The sequence below is a fragment of the Bos indicus genome, chromosome 10 (genome assembly GCF_029378745.1).
Source record: "Bos indicus isolate NIAB-ARS_2022 breed Sahiwal x Tharparkar chromosome 10, NIAB-ARS_B.indTharparkar_mat_pri_1.0, whole genome shotgun sequence".
In the NCBI taxonomy this organism is placed as follows: Eukaryota; Metazoa; Chordata; class Mammalia; order Artiodactyla; family Bovidae; genus Bos; species Bos indicus.
In genome coordinates this window covers 46,527,931-46,552,524 of record NC_091769.1, presented here as the reverse complement: position 1 = coordinate 46,552,524, position 24,594 = coordinate 46,527,931, and the positions used below count along the sequence as shown (strand labels likewise).

Genomic DNA, 24,594 nt, shown 5'->3' with positions numbered 1-24,594 from the left:
AACACTGACTCCATTTTGATCTTCCTTTCACATAGCTGATGAACAGATGACACATTAGTGGTGTCATTACTTTCTCTTGACACTTGATTGACATGTAGGCTTTAGAAAAGCCTTAGAGTATGAACGTCTGTGTCTGTGAATCACAGTTTCTACTCTGGTCTTTTCTGACTTAAAATGAACTACTGGGTGCTTTCAGTTGTCTCAACTCTATACACTGTCACACAGCCAGGCATCTATATCTTCAGGGAAACTGCCCTTTCAAGGATCATCAGTGGGATTAAAATAAATCACTTTAGTTTAGTCTGCTATTGTTCCAAAGTTGTTTTTTTTTTTTCTATCCCCCTTCTCCTGTAAAGTATTTCTCATTATTTGCTGAAACACTCTCACTAGATGTAACAAATTGCTTTCCTCCAACCTCAACAGTTATGTCTCTGTGATAATTTGCCTTTTGACTTCGTATAACTGAAATATGGGCATTTTCTCACAATGTGCTTTTCCCCCACTCAACATTATTTTCTTGAGACCATTATAGAACATGTAAGTATTCCACTGTGTGAATACACCACAGTTTATTCATTCTGGTTTATTCATCCTGATTATTCATTCTGGTTTATTCATTCATCCCCACGTTGAAGCTTTCAGAATATCCGGAACTTGCTTTCTCTCTCTCTTTTTGGCCATACCTCATGGCTTGTGAAATTTAGTTCTCCAACAAGGGATCGAACCCCATCCCTTGGCAGTGAGAACACAGAGTCCTAACCACTAGATGGCCAAGGAGTTCCTGAAACTTGCTCATTTTAAGTAAAAAATCTCCAGGATGCAGGACACACACATACATGCGTGCACACACACAGTATTCCATAGAAAAACCTGTGTGTACTGATCGGATTCAGTTTCCATTGCTTAAGAAGAATCTTAGATGATTATTGCAATTTCTAATATTTTTATTCTCCCACTGGCCTTAAAAAAAGATCCAAGAAGAAATTCCACTTTAATGAGAAGACTTGTTTAAATCAAAGACACTTGGTTTTTTTTGTTTGTTTGTTTGTTTTCCTCTTAACATTTTTATCCTTAAACTTTTTCCCTCTATGGACTCGCACTTTTTTTTTTTAACTAGAATTTCTTTTTTATTTTATTTTATTTTATTTTTAAACTTTACAATATTGTATTCGTTTTGCCAAATATCAAAATGAATCCACCACAGGTATACCTGTGTTCCCCATCCTGAACCCTCCTCCCTCCTCTCTCCCCATACCCTCCCTCTGGGTCGTCCCAGTGCACCAGCCCCAAGCATCCAGTATCGTGCATCGAACCTGGACTGGCGACTCGTTTCATACATGATATTATATATGTTTCAATGCTATTCTCCCAAATCTCCCCACCCTCTCCCTCTCCCACAGAGTCCATAAGACTGATCTATACATCGGTGTCTCTTTTGCTGTCTCGTACACAGGGTTATTGTTACCATCTTTCTAAATTCCATATATATGCGTTAGTATACTGTATTGGTGTTTTTCTTTCTGGCTTACTTCACTCTGTATAATAGGTTCCAGTTTCATCCATCTCATTAGAACTGATTCAAATGTATTCTTTTTAATGGCTGAGTAATACTCCACAGTGTATATGTACCACAGCTTTCTTACCCATTCATCTGCTGATGGGCATCTAGGTTGCTTCCATGTCCTGGCTATTATAAACAGTGCTGCAATGAACATTGGGGTACACGTGTCTGTTTCCCTTCTGGTTTCCTCGGTGTGTATGCCCAGCAGTGGGATTGCTGGATCATAAGGGAGTTCTATTTCCAGTTTTTTAAGGAATCTCCACACTTCTCCATAGTGGCTGTACTAGTTTGCATTCCCACCAACAGTGTAAGAGGGTTCCCTTTTCTCCACACCCTCTCCAGCATTTATTGCTTGTAGACTTATGGATTGCAGCCATTCTGACTGGTGTGAAATGGTACCTCATAGTGGTTTTGATTTGCATTTCTCTGATAATGAGTGATGTTGAGCATCTTTTCATGTGTTTGTTAGCCGTCTGTATCAAAGACACTTGTTTTAATTTAGAAAAGTTTCTTGGGGGCCTCACTGGTGGTCCAGTGGTAGACAGCCTCTGAGCATCCAGTGCAGAGGCCTGGATTCAATCCCTGATCAGGGAGCTAAGATCCCACACATCTTGTTGTGTGGCCAAAAGAAAAAAAATTTCTTGATTAGTGGGAAAAAAAAAAAAAAAAAGCTTCTTGATTAGTACAGAAGGCCAACTTGGAAAAGCTGAGTATATATCAGAGTAATTTTATTTTGTTCCTAAGAGAAACTCCTTGAAAGCCAGATCCAGGTTGACTGTTTGACCGGTTCACATTCTAGGTGAGAAGCTGCTGCAGAGCTGGCCCCTGGTTCAGAAATGTTGCTTTCAGAATTACTGTTCACGTGAATGTTGTGTCAGGGTCCTCTGTCACTTGTGGGCGAACCCTCACACTAGTGCGGGGCACCCCAAGAGCCTGCGTCCAAGGGCGTGTTCAGTGGACTTTGGGGTCTGCTGACCTGAGACTGGGCACTAATGCTTGCCTGTCTTCCAGCTTTCATGACACTGGTGATCACGCTGCTGCACGTGTTCTGGGGCATCGTGTTTTTCGATGGCTGTGAGAAGAAGAAGTGGTATACCCTTCTTGTAGTTCTTCTCTCCCATCTGCTGGTGTCAGCCCTGGTGAGTATTGCAAATCTGCTCAAACTGGGTTTTGGAGCTTTAAGTCCACACATCTGAAGTGATAGATTCCACTCTAAGTGAAATACACTCTCGTGGGATAATGAGGAAATTCAGAAAAAGTCATTTAAAACAATGAGTGAATGATAGATTAAATCATCCAAGTCTTACTATAGAAAGATAACTATTAATTTGTTGGTTGATCTCATAAACTATTTCTTTTTGGTAGTTGTCTTCTTTTAATTAAGTTAGTCAAACCTGAAATAGTCTTACATTATGCTTATGTTATGGAACACATTTTAAGCAATTTCTACATTATTATGGATCCTTTTAATATTTACATTTTAATAGCTTTTTATATCATTACATAAAATTATAGTTTGCTTAACTGATCATTTGTTTTTCTACTTTTGGTTATTAGAAAGCTGTTTTGAATTGAACATCATTGTATATGAAACTTTTTCAATATGTTGTTCAGATTCTAATGAATGGAGTTAGGAAGTCAAATGGAACACTGTATAGCACAGGGAACTATATCCAATCTCCTGGGACAAACCATAATGAAAGAGAATATTTTAAAAATGTATATATGTGTATAAACTGAGTCACTTTGCTGTACAGCAGAAATTAGCACAAATCAACTATTCAGTTTTTTTTAATGTCAAAAATAAATAAATAAAATAAAAACCTGTCTGCAGCTTGAGGGAAAAAAAAGACTTCAGACAAACTCAAAAGACAATTTAAGGATTTCCTTGGTGGTACAGTGGATATGACGGAGAGGGCGGTGGCACCCCACTCCAGTACTCTTGCCTGGAAAATCCCACGGAGCCTGCTGGGCTGCAGCCCATGGGGTGGCTAAGAGTCGGACACGACTGAGTGACTTCACTTTCACTTTTCACTTTCATGCATTGGAGAAGGAAATGGCAACCCACTCCAGTGTTCTTGCCTGGAGAATCCCAGGGACGGCGGAGCCTGGTGGGCTATATATATGTATAAGACAGTGGGCCATCTATGTGGTCACACAGAGTCGGACATGACTGAAGCAACTTAGCAGCAGCAACAGTGGATACGAACCTGTCTGCCAATGCAGGGGACACAGGTTCGATCTCTGGTCTGGAAAGATTCTGCATGCCAAGAGCAACTAAAGCCTGTGCACAATTACTGAGCCCTGCTGTAGGGCCTGCAAGCCACAACTACTGAAGCCCGCGTACCTAGAACCCTTGCTTTGCAACAAGAGAAGCCACCGCAGTGAGAAACCTGTGCACCGCCACGAATAGTAGTCCCTGATCTTCACAACTAGAGAAAGCTCGAGTGCAGTAATGAAGACCTAGTACCATCACAAATAAATAAATTAATTTTTAAAGAGATAATTTAATCTGTGTTAGAAAGCATTATATACAAGAACTCACTTTCTAGATTTTTAATAAAATTTTATCCAAAAAAAATTTAATATGTCACTTTCGTGCAAATTAGAAAAAGGATTTTCTTCCTCAAAATACTTTACTTTTGGGAAGAACTATAACTATGCTAATTTTGTTAGGACAAGACAGTTCATCGCTGTCGCCCAGAAAAATGGCATAATAAATATTAAAATCGGGAACTTTCTTGATGGTCCAGTAATTAAGACTTTGACTTCCAATGCACGGGATGCCAGTTCAATCTCTGATCCTCTGATCGGGAGTTAAGATCCCACATGGCTGGAGGCCAAAAAACCAAAATATATAAAAGGAACAATATTGTAACAAATTCAATAAAAACCTCAAAAATGGTCCACATCAAAAAAAGCTTTTAATATTAAAATCTAAAAAAAAAAAAATATATATATATATATATATTAAAGCCCTTGAGGCAGATTGCTAAAATTCTCTCCAAAAGGGTTGTACTATTGTTAATCATTCTGATTAATATCAAGAGTGCCTGGGACTTCCCTGGCTGTCCAGTGGTTAAGACTCCAAGTTTCCAATGCAGGGGGCTCAGGTTTGACCCCTGGTTAGGGAACTAAGATCCCACCCACATGCCACATGGCCAAAAAAATGTGAAACCCCCTCCCAAAGAGTACCCATCTTAATCCCTCCTCACTGGTATTAAAATGCCAGTTTTCAAAAGAAAGTTGAAAAGGATACTTGACTAGGTGTATTTTTAAAGCACTGTTTAATGCTTTGGTCTGATTTTAATCATAACTTGTCATATACTTAGAATGATCCCAGCCATTGCCTCGTCTAGACCGTCATCATTTCTCACCTAAAGTATTCAAAAGTTCCTTCTGATGGTGTCCTGCTTCATGTTTCTTTCCTCTCCATCCATTTAGAGTTCATATCAAGTTTTCTTATACTGGACTCTGCTCTCTCACCCATCTAAAGAACAGTCTTCTTGCCTTCCCTACCTAAAACATTTCAGTCATACTAAAGTTACCCTTAATATGATGGCAGCTGCTGCTGCTGCTAAGTCGCCTCAGTTGTGTCTGACTCTGTGCGACCCCACAGACGGCAGCCCACCAGGCCCCTCCATCTCTGGGATTCTCCAGGCAAGAATACTGGTGTGGGTTGCCATTTCCTTCTCCAATGCATGCATGCATGCTAAGTCGCCTCAGTTGTGTCTGACTCTGTGCGACCCCATAGATGGCAGCCCACCAGGCTCCTCTGTCCATGGGATTCTCTAGGCAAGAATACTGGAGTGGGTTGCCATGTCCTTCTCCAATGATGACAACTATGTAAAGTCAAATCTTCATGGAAAAATAATTGGAGAGAGAATGCATTAAAGTATTAACAGTTTTCATCTCTGGATGGGTTCTTTTATTCTTTATGATTTTCAACATGTTCCAAAGTTTCTACTGTATATACTTTAATAGTCAGAAAGGAAATAGCAAGAAAAAGCCAATGTCCTTCGTATGGATCCAGTCCACCATTCATTCATTCAGCAAATAGTGCCTTCTGTATTACAGACACTGTTCTAGATGAGCAAAACAATTTACAGAAAAAAAAAAAAAAAAAACTGTGCCTTTACCATCTAGTGGATAGAGAGACAATAAGCAATAGACATAATAAAACGAAATATGTTAGAAATTGATTGGTGCTGTGAGAAAAAAGGGAAAGTAGAGTGGGTTCAAAGGGCTCAAGGGACCTCCCTGGTAGTCCAGTGGGGAAGACTCTTTGCTCCCATTGTAGGGGACTTGGATTCGATTCCTGGTCAGAGAACTAGATCTCACATCATACAACTAAGACCCAGTACAGCCAAAATAAGTAATTTAAAAAAAAAGATTCTAGATTGTAGGGGCTGGGGATGTTGAATTTTCAAACTAGGTAGTTCAAAGTCAGCTTCATTGTGAATGTGACATTTAAGCAAAGAAGTGAAGTTGGTGATGTGGCTGTCTGGAGAAGGAACATGACAGACTGAACAGCTAGTGGCAAAGTCCTAAGACTAACATGCTTGGCACGTTTATGGAAGCGAGAGTGGCCAGAACCATGAGCCAGGGGAAGTTAGTAGGAGATACTGTCACAGATTTGAAATTGGGGATGGAAGTCATGGTTGGAAATGGGAACCATATCTAGATAATGCAAGGCTTGGGCTTTTAGCCTTAGTGAAATGGATTCATTGTAGCGTGTTGGATACAGGGACTTGATTTGAATCATGTTTTAAAAGGCTCACTTTGACTGCTGTTTTCAGAGTAGACTGTAACAGGGGAAGAAATTAAATCATCAAGAGAAGGATGGGGACACCTTGGGTGAGATAGCAATGGAGACAATGAGAAATGTTCAGATTCAGGACATGTTTCTGATAGTAGAGCTAACAGCTGTTTCCTGACAGACTGGATAACGCTAGGGAGAGAAAGAGGAGCCAAGGACATCTTCAAAATTTTGAGCCTGGGCAACTCAAAGGATGGAGTTGCCATCAGCTGGGATGGAGAAGCTTGTGAGGGAGAGCAGGAGTCCTCTTTGGTCCTGGTACCTTGGAGGTGCCTGTTAGACATCCAAGGTGGGTATCTGGATGAAAAAGTCTGGAGTTTGGGAGAGAAATCCAAGCTTAAAAAGGTCATTACAGGGAGTGAGTCTAAGCAGACGAGAGAAGAGGCCAGAGGACTAAGCCCTGGGGCATTCCAACCTTGAGGCTGGGGCAAGAGCAGAACCCAGCTGCGGAGACTGAGAAGGAGCAACTTAGTGATGTAGGAAGAGAACCAGGAGTCAGGTGTCCTGAAGCTAAGTGTATTAAGGAAGAGAGAGTGATGGGTTGTAGCAGAGGCCAGTGGAATAAAACCCAGACCTCTTCGTTTGACATAAGCCTGTTACTGAATCTTACTGGTGCTAAACTTAGCTCTTGCTGCTCCCCATAGTTCATATCATACACTCTATCTGAACTGACCCAGTGTGGCTCACAGGTTGTTCATGCTGTAATATCTGCAGTGATGGGTCTCCCCCCTAACCTAGGTCAGCTTAGAAAACTGTTCATTTCATGTGAGGCCTTCCTGGAAAAGGTGCACATTTCTGAAAGCACTATCCTAGCCCCTTTTTATAGCTGTGTTATAACCCTTCTCCCTGGCCAGCATTATTTTATTTGATACAGCTTTTACATCTACGTCTCCAATTAGGGTTTGATCATCAAGGATGGGATCTTGTCAATCTTTGTATCCTGAATCCCTGGCACATAGGAGATGGCCAGTAACTATTGTTGAATATTGAAAAGTTTATATTATTCTCTCTGATGATTGAAAAGAACCCAGAAAATTTGAAAGATTACATACCAAAATGTTAACAATAGTTGTCTCTGAATGACAGATTTCAGAAAAAGTTTTAAGTTTTATGAATACAGCACATGTACAGTAAAGTATATGAATCAAAAGTGTACATCTTTTTTTTTTTTTCTAATCTTTGGGCTTCACTGAGCAGGATGTGGGATCTTATTTCCCCAACCATGGATCAAACCCACGCCCCCTGCACTGGAAGCACAGAGTCTTAACCACTAGACCACCCAGGTCCAGTGTGTGCATCTTGATGAATTTTCCCAGTGTGAACACACCAATGTCACTCAAACCCAAATGAAAGCTAAAACATCTGCTGCCATGAGCTTCCTGGTGCTACTTCACTGCTCCCCACCCCCCACACCCCTCCAGGGATAACCACGGTCCTGACTTCTGACTCGATAGCTTGCCCTGCCTTTTGGTATTTATTAAACAGAACAGTACAGTGTTTGCTCTTGTGTCTGACTCCTTTCACTCAATCTTTGTTTGGGAAATTAATTAGTTTATAGCTCTTGATTGCTGTTTCTTTGCAGAATAGTGTTCTACGGTATGATTGTACCATCATTTATCCATTCCACAACAGAGAGGCATTTATGCTGTCTCCAGGTTTTAGCCATTGTGAACAGTACTGCTTTGAGCATTCTAGCGTGTATCTCTTGGTAAAAATGTATGCACATTTCTTCTGGATGTATACCTGGGGTAGAATTCCTTGTCATGGGGTGTACATATGTCGATTGTTCATACCACTCACTTTTTCAGAGAGGTTGTATCAACTTACACTCCACCATTGATTTATGAGTTGTATTTTCTCCACCTCTTCATCAGCACTTAGGATTGCATTCTTTATTGTCACCCTTATCTAGCACTGGATGTGTAGTGGTGTCCCATTTTGGTTTTCATTTTTATTTTCGTGATGGTGAATGAAGTTGAGCGTGTCTTCCTATGTTTATCAGCCATTTGGATAATTCTCTTGGGATGTGCCTGTTCACATCTTTTACCCATCATTCTACTGGTCGTCTGTCTTTTTTTTTTTTTTTAGGTTCTTTTTTGGTATTCTCTGAAAGAGGCTTTTATTAGATATGCCTGTCTACTCACTTCAGTCATGTCCAACTCTTTGTGACCCCATGGACTGTAGGCTGCCAGGCTCCTCTGTCCATGGGATTCTCCAGGCAAGAACAGTGGAATGGGTTGCCATTTCCTTCTCTGTTATTAGATATATGCATTATAAATAACTTCTCCTACAGTGTTGAATGTTGTGTAAAATTAGCCTATCTGAATTTCAAGTTTTAAAATTTGTTTTACTCATTTGTACATTTTAATTTTCTACAATAATCACGTATTGTTTCTGTAATTGTTTAAAAGAGATAATTTTATTAAAGAAACAAGCTAAAAGATGGAAAGTAGCTTCAGTTCAGTTCAGTCGCTCAGTCGTGTCTGACTCTCTGTGACCCCATGAATCGCAGCACGCCAGGCCTCCCTGTCCATCACCAACTCCCAGAGTTCACTCAAACTCACGTCCATCGAGTCGGTGATGCCATCCAGCCATCTCATCCTCTGTCGTCTCCTTTTCCTCCTGCCCCCAATCCCTCCCAGCATCAGAGTCTTTTCCAATAAGTCAACTCTTTGCATGAGGTGGCCAAAGTAGCTTAGCACCCTACAAAGTGTGTTAAAACTCAGCAGATTTGAGGAATAGAATTATCCTTAAGAATCTGAAGGAGAACCTGAAGGGCTCAGTGCCTGCCATGCCCACACATGCTTCCTGAGAAAAGCGCTCTTTGTGCACAAGGTGCTGTCTGCAGAATCAGCCCTGTGACCCTGGCCAGAGCAGGTAGGAAGGTTTCGGGGGTTTCGCGCAAGAGAATGTGCAGGCAGAGCGAGGGTGAGGATGCTGAGGTGCTGGGGAGCACTCCCCCGAAACCTCGCTGGGCAGAGGTGTGTGGTGACAAACTGACCCAATCAGAGCCTCTTCTTTCTTAAAAAGAACCCATTTCTCCACCTTATCCTGGTCGAGCAGAGAAAGTATTCCTTCTCCTGTCAAAGGCCAGCCCCTTGTTTGAGCTCCAGACCTAATTCTTTGCGACCTCACTCCTTCTGTCCTCCATCACCAGCCTTACCGTCTCTTCACCGGCACATAGACGTGTCTGGGTTTGGGGCTTGCTTTTGTTTTATTTGGCCGCACCAGGTCTTTGCTGTAGCATGTGGAATCTAGTTCCCTGACCAGTGGTCGAAGCCAGGCCCCCTGCTTTGGGAGTGCAGAGTCTTAGCCACTGGGAGCCACCAGTAAAGTCCCTAGATGTATCTTAAATAAAACTCTTCATTATTGCCAGTTCTTTCTAGCCGTGACTTGTTTTCCCTAGTCTGCATCACAGCGAAATTTCTGTCATGTTCCTAGTAGGCATTCTGGCTTCTGTCCAACCACTCTTCTAAGACTGCATGTTTCAAGATCAAAAAGGACCTCCATCACTCCATATCTAAAGGATGCTGGGTTTTTTGTTTTTTTTTTTTTCTCCATCTCATCAGCCTTTAGGAGGAGTTGGCCGCCCCCTCTTTGTAACATTTCCTCTTTTGGCTTCTGCATCGCGCTGTCCTGGTTCCCTCTCACCCCACTCCTTGCTCTTCTCAGATGCCTGGCTAACTCTTTTTCAGTATGAGTCAAGCCAGTGGGGTGGTGTTGGTGCTTTTATTTGCTCCTGCAATACTGAACAGCACAAATACTTTATAATTGTTCTCAGGACTGGAGTTTGACTTCGTTTTTCCCTTCTCTCTACAGGAACTCTGTGGGTAATCGCATTCATAGCCGTGGCTTTAAGCCCGTTTATGAACTGTGCTTCTGTATTTCTCTTTTTAGCCCAGGCCTCTCCTCAGAGCCTCATACTCATAAACCTAACTGCTTACCTGACATCTGTTTGTTTGTTTGTTTGTTTTTGACCATTCATTACAGCATTTGGGATCTTAGTTCCCCAACCAGGGATTGAACCTGTGCCTCTGTATTGAAAGTATGGACTCTTAACCACTGGACCACCAGGGAAGTCCCCTGACACCCGCTTTTTGAAATCTCAGAGCCAGCCCACTCTTAGTATGTCCTCTTTGGACTTGGTTCCCACCTATCACTCCTAGCTTAGTCTTTGCCCAAGTTTTTTAAACTCGGTCTTCCTCAAGTCTTGCCTAGCTCATTACTATCGCTATTTCCTTAAAGCCAGAACCATGGAAGTCACCCCTGGGCTCTCTGTTTCTCACATTGCATCCATCAGCGAGTCAAGTCCTGTCACCCACTCCCTCCATCTCTACCACCACCACCCTGGACTAAGCCACTATCCTGTACTCCACTCATTCGGTGAGGAGTCGTCTTAACTGTTCTCCCTGCTTTCACCATTGCCTCCTCGAATGCATTCTCTGCAGTTTAAAAATCTAAAATTGTTCAGCTCCTTGACCTAACATCCTTCTGCACCCCTTCATTGTTCTGAGGGTAAAATTCACACTTAGCACCGACATGCCTATCTGGCCCCTGCCTTCCTCTCCTATCTCTGTGCTTTCTATCCATACTTACACATCATTTATAGTGATTCTCAGATCCTCAGCTGCACCAAACTCTTTGCCCTGCTTGGGTTCCCTCCCTTAGTCTAAACCAGGCTGGCTTACACCTCCTCTTGTAAGTCTCAGATTAAATGCCGTTTTCTCAACGCCTTCCTTGTCCACCTTGAGTGGATCACTTTGTTCTTAACCTTTACTAGCACCGTCTCAGTTGTAGTTATTCTGTCCTGGCATTTATCACAATGTGTAAGTATTTATTTTTTTTATTATTTATTACTTTGGCTGCACTGGGTCTTCATTGCAGTGTGCAGGCTCTCTAGTTGTGGCGTGTAGGCTTAGTTGTCTCCCGGCGTGTGAGATCTTAGTTCCCTGATCAGTGATCGAACCCATGTCCTCTGCATTAGAAGGCAGATTTTAACCACTGGGCCACCAAGGATGTCCTGTGATTAGTTACTTGTTTCTTCACTCATTGCCTGTCTCCCTTACTGCCATAAGCTCTGTTAGGATAGGCTCTGTGGTCTTCACTGGTACCTTGTGGGACCTCATCAGTGGTTTTTAAATGAACTTTTGGAACCCTCAGCAGTTGTGCAGCTGAAAAAAGAGATGCTGTTCCCTCTTGTTCCCTTGATTAGAGAGGGTGGCTCAGATGGTAAAGAATCCACCTGCAATGCAGGAGACCCAGGGTCGGAAAGGTCCCTGGAGAAGGGATGACAGTCCACTCCAGTATTGTTGTCTGGAAAATTCCATGGACAGAGGAGCCTGGCAGGCTGTAGTCCATGGGGTCACAAAGAGTTGGACACAGCTGAGCCACTAACACTTTCACTTTCAACACAGACTTGTCTTAAGTTTCTCAATTCTCAGAGCTAGTTAACAGAAAAATGATTATAAACTGGACCCTGGTTATATAACATCTGTTTTCTATTGGGTATTTCATTAGGTCTGGCTTCTGATTACCTTCTAGGGTTGCCCTTTGAATACAGCAAAGCACAGGTTTATGGGCTAGTATCTGCTGACCAGGTTAATTCCTGTGTGTCTGTGGGCCCATGACATACATCAGATGTTTGGTGAAACACACCTCCACTATTGAAAGTATTTCATATTTTCCATTATCTTAGGTTATTCCACATATTTAATAAGGTTGCTTTTATTTTCCCTCTGCAGACCTTAATCAGTCCTCATTACGGATTAAATCTGGTGTTGGCATATATCATCATGGTGCTCATGGGCGTCTGGGCCTTCTTTGTTTCTGGAGGCAGCTGCCGAAGCCTGAAACTCTGCCTGCTCTGCCAAGACAAGGACTTCCTCCTCTTCAACCAGCGTGCCAGATAACCTCCGAGAACCAGCACTTCTCAAACAGTAAGCTGCCTCATTAGAGGAAGCACAACTGTGCCTTTTTCTAAACATCCCTTTTCCTGGTGGAATTTAGAAGAAACCAAACTATTTAGACACGATTCGGCTTTCATGCAACATCTTTCTGAAAGGGATACATCTCTGGTGCAGCCGGCGCATGTTAGAACTTCCTGGGGAAACAAAGAATACTGATCTCTGGGCTGAGCACTTGGTAATTCTTTAAAGCTTTCTAGATGACACTGATGCACAGCCAGGTTGAGAACCATTGCTGCCCAAATAGGAACTTCCTGAGAACACTGTAGGTGAATAAAAATCAGATGTTTTGCTGTCTCTTAACTCAGCCTGCACTGAGCGAGTATCTGAATATAAATCCTGGTTAGCCTGTGTCTTTCGAGTTCTGAAGTCACAGAAGGCTAAAGGGCTATCATCTCTATGAACTGTTTTCATGTACTTCACTGGTACCCTGTTTTATGAGAACGTGGAGGCTGTGCTTCAAATACAATAATACATTGCACTGACACTATGATCATTTAGCCAAAGTAAGCTATGACGAATAGACTGTATTTTTCTCTACTGTTTCCAATCTCGATTTTGCTTTTTTGAAGCATCACATTGTTTTAGAGCATAGGTTCCATTTCTTTAACTAAAACCCAATTTCCAACTTCCTGGGAAGATGATATAAAACCAAGAATTTTGTGCAACTTCTGTAGGTCCTGGGCTTAAGGCTCTTCATGGGCTCTGCCCCGGGGCAGTGTTTACCAGCTGAGTGCTCACTGCTGGACTAGTTGACCTGAAGTCGTTTGTTCTATCTCTGAGCAGCTCTGCAGGTTGCTGAGTGATGTACCCTGGGACAGGCTTCACTGGAGCTGGCAGAAGTTTACTAAAAGCAGGAGGAGAGCAAGCCAGTAGAGCAGTGTTGACCCTTCTAATTTGCTCCTGTGATACTAACTGGCACATTCCCCCCAAATAGTGTAGTGGAAAATTAGGAATATGTCTTAAATTTGCCAAATTCATGCTTTTAACATAGTCCATGTACTCTTTAGATCTTGTAAATGTCTCTGGATTATTGTTGGCAGATAGGGCATTCCCTTTATAGGCGTATCTAAGATGTTTGTTCAGCTTCCAAACGACTCTTTTTTGGTTTCCTCTATAAAGAGGAATTGTGCCTTTACTAAGCTAGAAGTTGTTCCCTTTTGATGACTTTTAGGGAGCTGTTGGTATGAAATGGAAATTCCGTACACATTAAAGAGAGAACCTCAGTGAATCCCATATGTGCAATAGAACAGCCAAAAGAAATAGAAGCAGGAAATGAAAGGGTTCACCAGTGAGGTGACAGATGGGAGAATTTGACAAGAATTTAACAGATATGTTTAAAATGGAAATGCAGCCAGTATTTTGGGGTAGTCACACATCATTCTAAGAACCAGAACCTTACACGTGAACTAGATCTTTATCAGTGAAATCCCCTCTTATGTTTAAATTATTTGAATTTTTCAATCTGGGGATTCAGGAGCAGTAGGATTTCTGGCAAAACTATAAACAGTTTCGTAAGCAATTATAGTTATTCCCCTAAAGTGTATTTCAGCACTGACACCATTGTTTTTGCTGGGGTTTGCAATTTTCCACATTTATACAAGATTTTCTTTAGACTAGGTGAGTTATGGAAGAGTCAAGGACATAGAGACTGAATAGTGAAATCTGCTGTGCAGAATTGAAGGGAATTATATACCCATTGAACTGGGCTTCATTCCTATTGGAACATGGTGTTCTTTGATGAACAGAATAAGAAAAAGATACAGTTGGTTATGACGGTTGATTTACAAATCTCTTGAATGGATAACCTGGTAAAATATTTGCTGATCTTTAAAGTGTATAAATATCTGAGAATATTGATATTACTCATACTTGAGCTCTGAGGATGTCTTCTGTGCATTAATAGTTCAATATTAAGAATCTGGGATATTGTGAAATCTCATTTATAAATGCATCTCAGGCAGGAAGAAAATTTTCTTTGATGGTCAGACTGTCTTTTTAATTCAGGAAATTATTTAGTAATTATTTAGTAATCCATGCTTACCTATGAATAAAGGAACTTGGTAGCTCCTTATTTCTCTTGTGAGTGTTGCCATAGTCAGCTTAGGCACAGTTATTGCAAATAGCCTTGCTCTGCCTGATGCCAAGGAAGCCCAGAGGGAGAGCAGCCTTCCTCTGTTGTATGTATATATTGAGATGTGCTTTCTTTTTATCTTTTCTCTTTTTTTGCATTTGTTACCTCTAAGGAACTTTCTGAGCCCTAATAGTGTTTGGAGAGGAGGCGATGGTGGTAATCTTGTATGTTCTCCTCCACACGGAGCTTTCTCAGTTTGGAGGGAAGTGAGGCTGTAGTTAAAGTTGACCATGGAATGTGAATGTTGTTGCAGCACTTGACTCTGTTGCCGTGTGAATCATTGAGATCGCTTATGGTTCTCTAATAATTTTTTTTTTTTAACTCATTTGAGTTAGTGGTTGTAACTGGAGACGTTTTGTTACCCTTGATCGTGGCCTGTGTGACTGGCAATAGAATAGTAGCAGCCTCTTTGCAAACCTTAGTGAAAACATGGCTGAAAGGAATGAATGGTATCTGCAGATTGTATAGAAGATGGCTTTTGTTCCCAACGTTAGTATTTTTCTTCTCAAGCACATTTCATTTTTTCCTGGGAGTGGCAGTTACGGGTCAAAAATGCTAGGTATTCTTATTGCATAGAGTTGGTGCAGGACAAGCAGTCATGATGGAAGTGTCTTCTTACCTGATCCTCTTCGCTGGCCTCACACTAGCCCTAAGACATGGATTAATGGTCAGAGTGGGCCTGAGGGCTCCAGAGAAGCCAGAATGGCAGCTTGTCTCAGGTGTCAGCAGCCGGCTTCTTGGGAAGAACTCCTTGAGAGTGTCAGCTTTTTGCTGACTTCGTTTTCCTAAGGCCCAACCATTCCCAACTCCAGGTAGACGGCTGTCACAACAAAAAAGTTTCAGAGTTCTTCTCTTAGAGCACTTTGTATATGATTGCAGTGTTTACATTTCTGATTTAATATAAGACTTTGCTTCATCCCATTAACTTTTAGTGTTTAGAGGGCTGGGCACTGTCTCTGTGTTCTATATGTATCATTTTATATAAGTTATACTGTTATGTTGTATATACTTGCAGTATCAGACCTTACATTCAGTACACAATGCAATAGACTCTTTCCAGACTTGTATTTTTCAGTAAACAATAAAAAGATTGTCACGACTTGTTTCTCATGTTTCCTCTTCTTTGGAATAGTGTATCCTTCAGTGTCTGTTACTACAATTTTTGCCTCTTATAAAATTTGATTGTATGTTGTTTGTAACTGGTCAACTCTGAGATTCTTTTCAAAGACAAATCTTTGTTTTCTGATTTAAAATTCAAAAGGCTGATTTCATTTCTGTTTGTTCAAAAGCAGTTTGGTGCAGGCAAATTCCTTGAGGTGTCATAAACCTAGTGGAGGAGAATTCTCGAAGGTCCTGAATGCCCTTGAAAAAATCTCCCAAGTAATTGTGAGATAGTAAATTTATAAACCATCATGGAATCCTGGCTAAAGATGGCAGTTGGTTGACCAGGATAGTATAATTTAGTTTCTCCTAGTGACCCTGAGCAGCCTGTAGAGTCATTTTTGTTTTTCCTTCCCTTGGTGTGGAGTCAGTGTGGCTAAAGGGCTGGGCTTGGCCTCCACCATCAAACAGGTTACACAGAGAGTTGTTAGGGCCTGAAATTCGATACCCTGTGATGCGGGTTTAAAATGAGGCTGCTCCACATTTACGTTAACTGTGTTATTCGGTGAAGTATCCTCAGGAACCAAGGATTCTGGTCTAACTTCCCTGGTGGTCCAGTGGTTAAGAATCTGCCTTCCAGTGGAGGAGATGCAGGTTTGATCCCTGGTCAGGGAACTAAGATCCCACATGCTGTGGAGCTACTAAGTCTGCCTGCTGCAATTACTGAGCCTGAGCACTGCAACTAGAGAAGCCCGCGCACCGCCTGGAAGTGCCTGTGCCTCGCATCAAAAGATCCTGTGCCCCAGAAGGAAAGCTCGCACATGCCGCAGTGAAGATCTCAAGTGCCGTAACTGACACCCGACGCAGCCAGATAAATACATAAATAATTTAAAAAATAGTAACAAAACCATAACTTGTAAGACAAAAGGTAGGCTTTCCTCAGATGACAGCCCAGATTCATGTACAATTTCTCTGTTCCTTCTGCACTGGAATTCTGGCTCTAGTTTAATTATTATTTGTTTGATATTTAGTTGGAACAGGGATTTCCCTGTGACCAGCCTCAACACATAAGAAACCTCCCATGGAAAGACCTACGTATTTTACCTTTGCCTCATTGAAAATGCTGAGTGAAGGACCCACTCCAGGCTTATGGTCTCAGCCTCCATAGAAGAATTGGGGATTTGACACATTCTAAAGGGATGACAGTAGATTATGAGCCCTGGCTTTAATATTCAGTAATTAGTAGGTGGTGCTTGTTGCTTAAGTGTGGGTCACTGTAAATCCTGTTTCTGCTGCTGCTGCTAAGTCGCTCAGTCATGTCCGACTCTGTGCGACCCCATAGACAGCAGCCCACCAGGCTCCCCTGTCCCTGGGATTCTCCCGGCAAGAATACTGGAGTGGGTTGCCATTGCCTTTCTACCTAATAGTAAATCTATACATATTTTCTGTGCTTGAGCAAAATTAGAGATGGAATCTGCAGTGTTTAATCAAGGCTCACCATGCACAGAACATTGTATCAGATACTTTATTGTGTGGGTGTGTGTAAGAGAGAGACTTTAAAAGGGTAGAAAAGAACAAGATGGTGAGGATCATTGTTTTTAGAGAATATATAAGGCAGCTACAAAACGCACTACAAACTAGGAAATGATATCGAATAGCTTGAATACATAAGATGATACTTAAAGTTTTAGACATGAAGAAGGGTACCTGGGTCATGGATGTATATCAGAGGAAAAGGTGGGACTGTGGGCTGAGCTCTGGGTGCACTCCAGTTGACAGGTAGAGGTGGGGTGATCACTGAGGAAAGAAGAAAAACCAGGAGGGCATGGTGGCCTGGGAGCTAGGGGGATGTATGTCAAATGCTGCTGAGGAATGACTAACATGAGAATTCTAACTAACAATAAGAATTGATCTTTGCATATGGACAGATGAAATTTTCTGGTGACTTTGATAAAAGTAGTTTCGGTGTAGGGGTGAATACCTAAATGGAGTGGATTATAGAGATTGGGAGATAAGGAAGTAGCCACAGCATGTAGAGTACAGATAACCATATAATTATAATAGGGGAATTGGATGATAGCCCGAGAAGGATGTGGGAGCAGGAGAGGGCATTCTTCTGTTTTTTTTTTTTTTTCTTTTTTCTCTATAATATTGTACTGTAACAGCATGTTTGTAAGAAGATGGGGATGATTCAGTGGAAAGGGAAAAATTGATGTAGTAGAGGGGATAATTGCCAAAGTAGAGTCTCTGAAGAGAGAATGCAATGTGATCTTTTCAGCATTAAATGTTATATTAGATCAGTTAAAATATTTAAAAATAAGAACTTAAACTTTTACTTTAGAAAACTTTTACTTTTACAGAGGAAGGACTTCCCTGGCAGTCCAGTGGTTAAGTCTCTGCACTTCCAATGCAGGGAGTGTGGGTTTGATCATTGGTTAGGGAACTAAGATCCCACATGTGAGAGGCCAAAAAAAGTTTTTAGAGACAGGGGAGCAAACTAAAGCTAAAATAAGCAGAAGAAAGGAAATTAGAAGAGAAGAGCATACAAGAATAGCGTAAGTCAGATAGCAGAAAAACAGTGGAGAAATCAATAAAATGAAAATCTTTGAGAAAATCAATACAGTTGGTAAAACTATGTCCAGATTGATAAGGAGAAAAGAGAAGGTACAAAATATGAGTATCAGTAATAAGTGAAGATATCACCACAGCATCTACATTATTAAATAAAAAGGGAATATTATGAAGAACTTAAAGGTGATAAATTAAAATTGTAAATGAAGTAGACAAATTCCATTTTAATAAAGCTCACTCAAGGGACTTCCCTGGTGGTCCAGTGGTTGGGAATCCACCTTCCAGTACAGGGGGCTTGGGTTTGATCCCTGGTTGGGGAACTAAGATCCCATGTGCCTCAGGGTGTCTAAGCCTGCCTCCCTCAACTACTGAGCCTGCGTACTCTCGAGGCCATGCTCTGAAACTAGAGAAAGTCCTCGTGCCTCAAGGAAGAGCTTGTGCATCCAAAATTTAAAGAAAAAAATTTTTTTAATTAAATAAAAACTTACTCAAGAAGGACTAGAAAATCTGGATATCCCTATATCTCTATAGACTGTGTTTTTTCTTACCTCTTAATGTGCCTTGTAATTATTGATTGCAAGCTAGACATATGGATTGGGTAATGGTAACTGAAGTAAATAGGCCTTTGATATAAGTTTCGCGTCCGTGTGAGCAAGAGTTGGGCAGTGTTTGGTGTCTGCCGCAGTGCTGAGACCAGAGGCTTTCGGTCCTTCCAGTGGCCCTGCTTTTGTCTCCCCTCTTGACCTGGGCTCTCCCACGTGCTCCTTCTCAAAGTCCATGATCTTTGAACTGTAACCCACTGGTTTTGTATTGGAGCCCTGTTGGTTGATAGTAAGGTTGATGTGGAAGAGGAGATGTCCTACAATCTTAAGACTAAATCTTAAGACTTAGTTTTTTGGTGAGCCTACATCCCTTAACCTTCTCTAATGAAGGTGAGAAAAATACTGATTTTCACTTTTAGAATTTTATTACTCTAAGTGTGGGAGTGACAGCTTTCAAGCTCTTTATGTATTGGAGCTGACCAGAAATGCCCTATGTGTATTAAAGACTCTGAATTTCCAGTTTACATAAAGAAATTCCTAAAAGGCTTCACTGAAGAATTCTACCAGAAAAGTTATGTTATAAAGCTGTTGTTGTCAAAACATTATAGTATTGGCATAAAAAACAGACACATAAAACCATAGAACTTCTAGAAGAAAACAAAGGCAGTAATATTTTCTTTGAATATGTCTCAGGGAAAACAAGCAAAAATAAATGGGACTATATCAAACTGAAAAGCTTTTTGCACAGCAGAAGAAACTGTCATCAAAATGAAAAGGCCACTTACTGAATGGGAGAAGATATTTGCAAATAATATATCTGATAAAGGGTTAATAATACAAAATATATAAGGAACTCATAAAACTCAACATTAAAAAAAAAAAAAGAAAACCCGCAAACAATCCAATTAAACAACCAGAGGATCTGAAAAGACATTTTTCCAGAGAAGACATTTAGTTGGCCAACAGGCTCGTGAAAAGGTGCTCCACATCACTAATCATCAGGGGGTGCAAATCAAAACTACACTGAGATATCACCTCACACCTGTCAGCTGGTATCATCAGAAAGGCTGCAAATAACAAGTGACGGCAAGGATGCAGTGAAAAGGCAAGCCTCTGGACTGCTGATGGAATGTAAGTTGATTTAGTCACTATGGAAAACAGTATGGAGGTTCTTCAGAAAATTAAAAATAGGACTACTGTATGATCCAGCAGTTCCACCTGTTGGTATTTATCCAAAGAAAACAAAAACACTAATTAAAAAAAATACATGCACCCTGTGTTCATTGCAGCATTTATAATAGCCAAGATACGGGAGCAGTCCAAGTGTGCCTATCGATAGGTGAATGGGTAAAGAAGACGTGCTATATGTATTTATATGAAGTGGAAGTCGCCCAGTCGTGTCCGACTCTTTGCACCCCATGGACTTATATAGTCCATGGAATTCTCCAGGCCAGAATACTGGAGTGGGTAGCCTTTCCCTTTTCCAGGGGACCCTCCCAACTGGGAATCGAACCCAGGTCTCCAGCATTGCAGGCGGATTCTTCATGAGCTGAGCCACAAGGGAAGCCCAATATATTTATGTGTGTGTGTGTGTGTGTGTGTGTGTGTGTATAAAATATGGAATATTACTCAGCCATAGAAAGAATGAAATCTTGCCATTTTCAACAACATGAGGGTATTAAACTTTGTGAAATGTCAGCAAGGAAAGACAAATACTGTATGATTTCACTTATATGTGAAATTTTAAAAACAAAACAAAACAGTTACCGATACAGAGAACAAAACAAGTGGTTACTAGAGGAAGGGGTGGGGAGAGAAAAGAAATAGGTGAGGGAGATTTAAGAGGGACAAGCTTCCAGTTGCAAAATAAATGAGTCATGGGTATGAAACGTACAGTGTGAGAAATACAGTCAATAACTGTAGTACCTTTGTATGCTGACACTTTGTAACTAGATTTATTGTGGTGATAATTTTGAATTATACCAAAATACCAAATCACTACATTATGTAACATAAGAACTAGCATAGTGTTATAGGTCAGTTATACTTGATAATAAACAAACAATAATAAACAAACAAACATACAAACAAATGGAAAAAGATCAAATATATGGTTATGAGGAGTGGAGAGTATGGGAAGGGGGAAATTGAATAAAGCAGTCATAAACTACTGTGACTTCAGTTATAAGTTAAATAACTACTAGGGATATGATGCACAACATGATAAATAACATTGGTGATGGTGGTCCTTTAGTTGCTAAGTCATGTGTGACTCTTGTGATGTCATGGACTGTAGCCCTCCGGGTTCCTCTGTCTATGGAGTTTTCCAGGCAAGAGTTCTGGAGTGGGTTGCCATTTCCTTCTCCAATAATTAACGTTCCTATACATTATATGTGAAGGTTAAGAGAGCAAATCCTAAGAGTTCTCATCACACACAATTTTTTTTTCAGTTTCTTTAATTTTGTATCTGTATGAGATAATAGATGTTCATTAAACATTGTGATAATCATTTTCATGATGTATGTAAGTCATGTCGTTATGCCATATACCTTATGTTTATACAGTGCTATATGTCAATCTCAATAAAATAAAGAACTGTTGAGGATAAGGTTGGAACAGCTTGTTGTCAGCAAACAAACCAGTACAATCCTTTTGGGTGGTAATTTAGCAATATTTATAAAATATTGATAAGATTTTGAGATGTGTTTTTAAATTGTTTAGTTGAGTTTATTGTCTTTAAAAAATTGTATTGGAAAATAATTGCTTTACAATACTGTGCTGGTTTCTGCCACACACCAATAAGAATTAGCCACAGGTATACATTTGTCCCCTCCTCCTTGCACCTCTCTCCCATCCCCATCCCACCCCTATAGGTTGTCACAGAGCACCGGGCCGAGCTCCCTGTGTCACACAGCAAAGTCCCACTGGTTGGCTGCTTTCCATACGCTGGTGTGTGTTTCCATGCTACTGTCTTCATTTGTCCTCCCCTCTCCTTCCCCGACCATGTTCACAGATCTGTTCTCTATGTCTGCATCTCCATTGCTGCCCTTCAAATAGTTTTATCAGTACCATCTTTCTAGAGTCCATGAGATGTGCATTTTTTGAGCCAGCAATTCCTTTTCTAGGAATTGATCCTCCAGAAATATATCCAGGAACATAAGCATCTTGTAATAGTCTTGTAACTGTAAAGAATTTGTAATGTCTGTCTGTCAATAGAGCTTTGCCTCCAATTGCAGAACACTTTTCAGCCATTTAAAAAGAATGAGGATATTTGGAATATGCTAGAAAACAAAAAGCAAGGTATAAACCATTTTTCCATTTAGTATTTTAATATGCCAGACATTATGCTAGATACCAAGAATACAATAGTTAAAGCAGGTGAGATCTGTTTATTAAATATTTGAAAATGAATGTTTAACACACAAACAAATTAATTGTGGAAAGATAAAATTAAATTTTTGGTGGAAATTTCCTGGTGGTCCAGTGCTTAGAACTCCGTGCTCTCACTCCTGAGGACGTGAGTTCCATCCCTGGCTGGGGAACTAAGATCCCACAAACCACATGGAATGGAAAAAAAAAAAAAAGTTAGCTATGACTATTTCGAGAGTTAAGATTATGGGGGACTTTTTGGCTTTATACATAATTAGGGGATTTCCCTGGAGGTTCAGTGGTTAAGACTTTGCCTTCCAATGCAGAGGGAACAGGTGTGATCCCTGATCAAATTAAGATCCCCTGTGTTTTGGCGTGCAGCCAGTTTTTTTTTTTTTTTTACTACATAATTAAATAGTTATATTTTAAAAGAATGAGTAGATATTATTTACAGAATCAGCCAAAACGTAATCTAAGCACTTCTGTGATTTTTTTTGCTGTCCTTATTAGAAAGTATACATGGGGACTTTCCTGTCAGTCCAGTGGATTAAGACTCCACGCTTCCAATGCAGGGATGTGGGTTTGATCTCTGGTCAGGGAATTAAGATCCCCATGCCTTATGGCATGGCCAAAAAGATTTTTTAAAAATCAAATAAATAAAATTGAAAAAAATGTATTATCAAAAAAAGAAAGTATATGATATTTTATGTATCACAAAATATATGATATAAGGCCTTTCACACTCTGATCCCAACTACTGTCCTGCCTCCCACCATTCCCTATCCTCTCTTCCCAGGCATTCTCAAACACGTCCCTGACACCTCTGCTTACTATGTACCAGGGACTCTCAAACCTCCACATCTTTTTTCTTGTTTTTGGCTCCAACCAGAAAACATGGTGTTCTTCCTTCAAGGTCCTGCTCAAGTGTCCCTCTTTGTGAAGTGTTTCCTGATTAGACTCAGGAAAACAAGTGACTTTTTCCACTGTGATTTCTTAACATTCATGTATATATATATTTTAAATCCAGGAATAATGTACATACAGAAAAATGCACAGATCTCAGAAGTGTACAATCGGATGAGTCTTGAAACTGTGTCCGCCTGTCTAAGCACCACCCCAGTGAAACTGTGGAGTGTTTACTGTTCCCCAAGTGGTTCCCTCCCCCCCTTCCTAGAGGCAATGGCTTCCACAGAAGCAATGGCTGTTTCCAGCCTCTGTCACCATACATTAGTTTTACTTTTGAACTTCATATAAATGGAATAACACAGAGTGTACTCTTTTGTATCTGACTTCTTTCCTCAAGGTAATTTCCTGAGTTTCATGCTTTGAGGTATATCAGTAAGTTGTGACTTTTTGCTGAATGGTATTCCATCTTAGGGATATACAGTTTGTTTAGTCCTTTTGTTGATAAGACATGTAGCATCTTTTCATACAACTCTTTATTATGGTTAATGGTTTCCGTCTGTCTCCTCAAATAAGATTGTGATGTCAATTATCATTGAATACAGGTACTGCTGTATCTTAACTATGGTTGAATCACCATCACTTACTCTGTGTTAAAGCAGACAGTGGTTCCTCATTAAATCTTTGCTATTGAATAAGGAAATATGAGAAAGAGTCAGCTGGAAGTTACTTTGAATGAGAGAAGAGAGATAAAGGAAAATACTGTTTTCTTTTAACACTTTTGACAAACCTGTAGGTTTCTCCACACCAAGCAATTCTCTAGTTCTTGGTGGACACCAACTGTGTTCTACAATTTATTAACAACTCAGTTCTGACATTAACTGTCTGAAGATATTGCAGATGCCAAAGGCTGCGGGCTCAATCCCACAAGCCTGCCCCTACTTTAGACATCAGTTGCAAGTCCCAGGCTGTCTCCTGTATCTCTGTCTATAAATTGCAAGTTCCCATGACTTCTCAGCTCTGATATTTTACTAGAACAGCTCACAAAACTCAAGTAAACATTTACTTACATTTGCCAGTTTGTCATAAAGAATATTACGAGGGATACAGATGAACAGCCAGATAAAGAAGTCCGTAGGTCAAGGTATGGAGAAAAGAGGCAGAGCTTCCATGTCCTCTGTGGGTGCACCCCTATCCTAGCACCGCCCTTGGCAGCACTCTGAACTTCATTGTTTAGAGTTTTTATGGAGGTTCCACTATGCAGGTAAGATTGATTAAATCATCCCCATTGGTGACTGAGCTCAGTTCCCAGCCACTCTCCCCTTCCTTGGGGTTAGGGTTGGGGTTGAAAGTTGCAGCCCTCCAGTCACATGGTTATTTCCTCCGGCAACCAGCCCCCATCCTCCAAGCTTCATCACCTAATTAAAAAAAAAAAATTATTATTTAATTTTGACTGCACTGGGTCTTCATTGCTGCACTTGGGCTTGCTCTAGTTGCAGCAAGCAGAGGCTACTCTCTAATTGTAGGGCTCAAGTTTCTCATTGCGGTGGCTTCTTTTGTCGCAAGCAGTCTTTCGGTCCATGGACTTCAGTGTTCATGGTGCACAGACTCAGACTCAGTTGTAGCACATG

General features: G+C 40.8%; 1 protein-coding gene across 5 annotated transcripts in view; it reads left to right on the top strand.

Moving 5' to 3' along the window:
* APH1B (aph-1 homolog B, gamma-secretase subunit) overlaps positions 1 to 24,594 on the top strand; it is a 116,119-nt gene that overhangs the window by 28,266 nt on the left and 63,259 nt on the right. For 3 of the 5 annotated variants that reach the window (XM_070797450.1, XM_070797451.1, XM_070797449.1), the window contains exons 5-6: positions 2,573 to 2,700; positions 12,122 to 12,316. In XM_070797450.1, coding sequence (XP_070653551.1) covers positions 2,573 to 2,700; positions 12,122 to 12,289 — 296 coding nt within the window. In that variant the 3' untranslated portion in view covers positions 12,290 to 12,316. Of the gene's footprint in view, positions 1 to 2,572; positions 2,701 to 12,121; positions 15,577 to 24,594 lie in introns of those variants that run through there. The other 2 variants (XM_070797452.1, XM_019968716.2) reach the window with 1 other exon arrangement.